Source organism: Coptis chinensis, chromosome 8 (genome assembly GCF_015680905.1).
Source record: "Coptis chinensis isolate HL-2020 chromosome 8, ASM1568090v1, whole genome shotgun sequence".
NCBI lineage: Eukaryota > Viridiplantae > Streptophyta > Magnoliopsida > Ranunculales > Ranunculaceae > Coptis > Coptis chinensis.
In genome coordinates this window covers 63,274,291-63,277,133 of record NC_141463.1, presented here as the reverse complement: position 1 = coordinate 63,277,133, position 2,843 = coordinate 63,274,291, and the positions used below count along the sequence as shown (strand labels likewise).

The window sequence follows — 2,843 nt, the reverse complement described above, 5'->3', positions numbered from 1 at the left end:
CATGCTATCAGCTTCTTTATGACCAATTGACAATCTAAGCTAGGCCGCATTATGAGCTGAGATTAATCTCCAGCTTGGATTTCAGTAGTCAAGATTTCCAATTGACCCCTCCATCTTATCTACCTCATGTTTGAGGAGATGTTTATTTCAAATTGTCCACATTCATCATCATTCATGCCCAAATGACTACTGCTTTGTCACTATAGATGTAGTGATGAATGATTCGACACTTTTGGGCATATGTGATTTTGCAACTTTTGGCAGTGCAAAAGGCTTACTTATCAGATCATCTACATGGATGATTGGATATCATATCATTTATACAGTTTAATATGGATTTACCACAGGATCACTTTGACCATTGCACCATGTGAATAAACCATGCATGGACCACAAAATAGATCTATATGCACAAATTATGTGTGTACATATGTAACCATGTAGGCATATAGCTAGGCGTCCTATATAAAGACTTTGGATTCTTTATGAGCTAGGAAGATTTCTTTTATTACACAAGAAAGGAAGAAAAAGGAAGAACCAAGGTAGGTTATACGCAGGGTCCCCAATGTATAGTACAGATTTACTTATCATGGAAAGTTCTAATTAGCCAATCAAGAAATTGGAGGTTAGAGTGATTTGAAATTAGACAAAGCCAACCTTTGACTTCTGTTTTTCCTTCTCAATAAATATATCCTTACTTTCAGAAACCAAAGTCTTCACAAGGCAACACATACATTACAACTACACATCACAGCAACACTCCATTTCATATAGGAACATCAGTTGCTCTTCTGATCATATAACTTCTTAGAGCAAAAAGGAGATGGGGAGAGCACCTTGTTGTGATAAAGCAAATGTGAAGAAAGGTCCATGGTCTCCTCAAGAAGATTCAAAGCTAAAGGACTACATAGAGAAGTATGGGACAGGTGGGAATTGGATTGCTCTTCCACAAAAAGCTGGTAAGCTGAATTGTAACACAAGAATTCAACTTTTTTAGGTAAATGGTTTGTTGGGGTGGTTTGCTTATTTTCTAAAAGATTTGTGTTGGTTTCTTGCTGTTAGGTCTGAAGAGATGTGGGAAGAGTTGTAGATTGAGATGGCTCAACTATCTAAGACCCAATATAAAGCATGGAGAATTTTCTGATGATGAAGATAGGATAATTTGCAGCCTCTTTGCTAGCATTGGAAGCAGGTACAAAATTCTATGCTTCAATCCAAATTTTTTTAGCTTAAACCCATTAATGATAATGATATTGTAATTATGGTTTAGCATATTTACTTAATTTATGTCTTTTGCCTCTTTGAAGATTAATGAAACTCAACTAAAGAAGACATATATGGAGAAGAATTGAGAAAAAAAACAACAAAAAAGTTATTAGAGAGCATATATATTTTGGGCAAAATTGCATTCTCAAGCATTTATGCCAAATTTAGGTGATTCTTTTGCATGCATGCCAAACTTAGATTTTATACTGATACCAATTGACAAGTTTTAAGAGTTCAAAGTATTTCTGTTAACGGAACTTATTCCATCGATCAATTGCAGGTGGTCTATAATAGCTGCACAGTTACCAGGTAGGACTGACAATGATATCAAAAACTACTGGAACACAAAGCTCAAAAAGAAACTTATGGGATTTTCTCCATCTCAAAGAAAACCACAACAGTCCCATTTCCCATCTTCATTTCTAACTCCATCTGCATCATCATATAGATCTTGTAGTAATACTACTTATTACACACCAAACAGAACTTTTCCAGGTCTTGAATCCTTATCATTGCCATCAGGTCTTTTGCACAACAATAATTCAACAACTATATTTCAACCCCAAGAAAGCTTATTGAGTTCCATGCACACTTATCATCCAGTAAAAGACAATCTTTTGATCATGTTTGGTGGTCATGAGCCAAGTTGCAGTTCTTCTGATGGGAGTTCTAATCAAATCACTTATGGCAAAGAGATGGAGTATGACTACGCTGGTGCTGGTGCTAGTGCTGGTGCTGGTGCTAGTGCTGAACAAGCAGTGCCTTTGGATAGTTATTTCTATAATAATGGAGTAGAAGAAAGCCAAAAGTTCATGCTTGGTGGTAGCAGTAATGGATGGACGGAAAGGCAACAAGGATTATGGGGAGAAGCCTCATTAGATTTTGGTGTTGAGGAGATTAAACAGCTTGTTACTACTAATTCTAGTAGCCATTTCTTCTTTGATGAAAGCAAGACACAAGAGAAGGCCATGTACTACTGATTCTGATCATTCTGACTGTATGTTAAATCAGGAGATTTGAAGGGCAATGTGAGGGAAGAATTGGATATTTTGTGTAAAAACTAAAAAGAGTGTGTGTTGTTGAAACACTTGTGACAGTACATCGGTAAAGTTCCCTCACTTTTCACTGAATGTGCATTTCTTTTTGGGAAATGTTGTATGTATTTGTACTGTACGGCTTATTTAAGGCACTATATGTCATTGAAACTAGAAAAGCCATCAATCAAACATGCACTGTTCTATAGTTGATAGTTTAGTACGTGTTATTGCTTCATGATGTTAATTTAAAATTTTGGACAAGCAACTCACACCATGTGGGACTCGCTAGTGCTAGTGAGAAGTGAGAAGTGAAATTTGCCGGTAATACAGGTTTAACTATCAATTATAGCTCGTCACAATCACAATCTTATTTTATTACTACCTTATTTGCAGAACCATTTGAATATAGGTACCACTGTCCTATAATTAATACTTTACTTCTCGTATGAAATTTGATGGCCAATCAGACTTTTTGGGCGCATCATAGTCTCATAGAACATACTCGGTCTCTATAACTACAAGAACTAAAATAAATAAATA

At 35.9% G+C, this 2,843-nt stretch overlaps 1 protein-coding gene across 1 annotated transcript; it reads left to right on the top strand.

Annotated features, from left to right (window-relative positions):
- Positions 1-702: 702 nt before the first annotated feature.
- On the top strand, positions 703-2,508 carry LOC147482361 (uncharacterized). Its single transcript, XM_086580212.1, has 3 exons — positions 703-959; positions 1,063-1,192; positions 1,547-2,508. Exons 1-3 carry the CDS (start codon positions 824-826, stop codon positions 2,244-2,246), a joined length of 966 nt encoding a protein of 321 aa, XP_086436338.1. The 5' UTR covers positions 703-823; the 3' UTR covers positions 2,247-2,508.
- Positions 2,509-2,843: the final 335 nt, after the last annotated feature.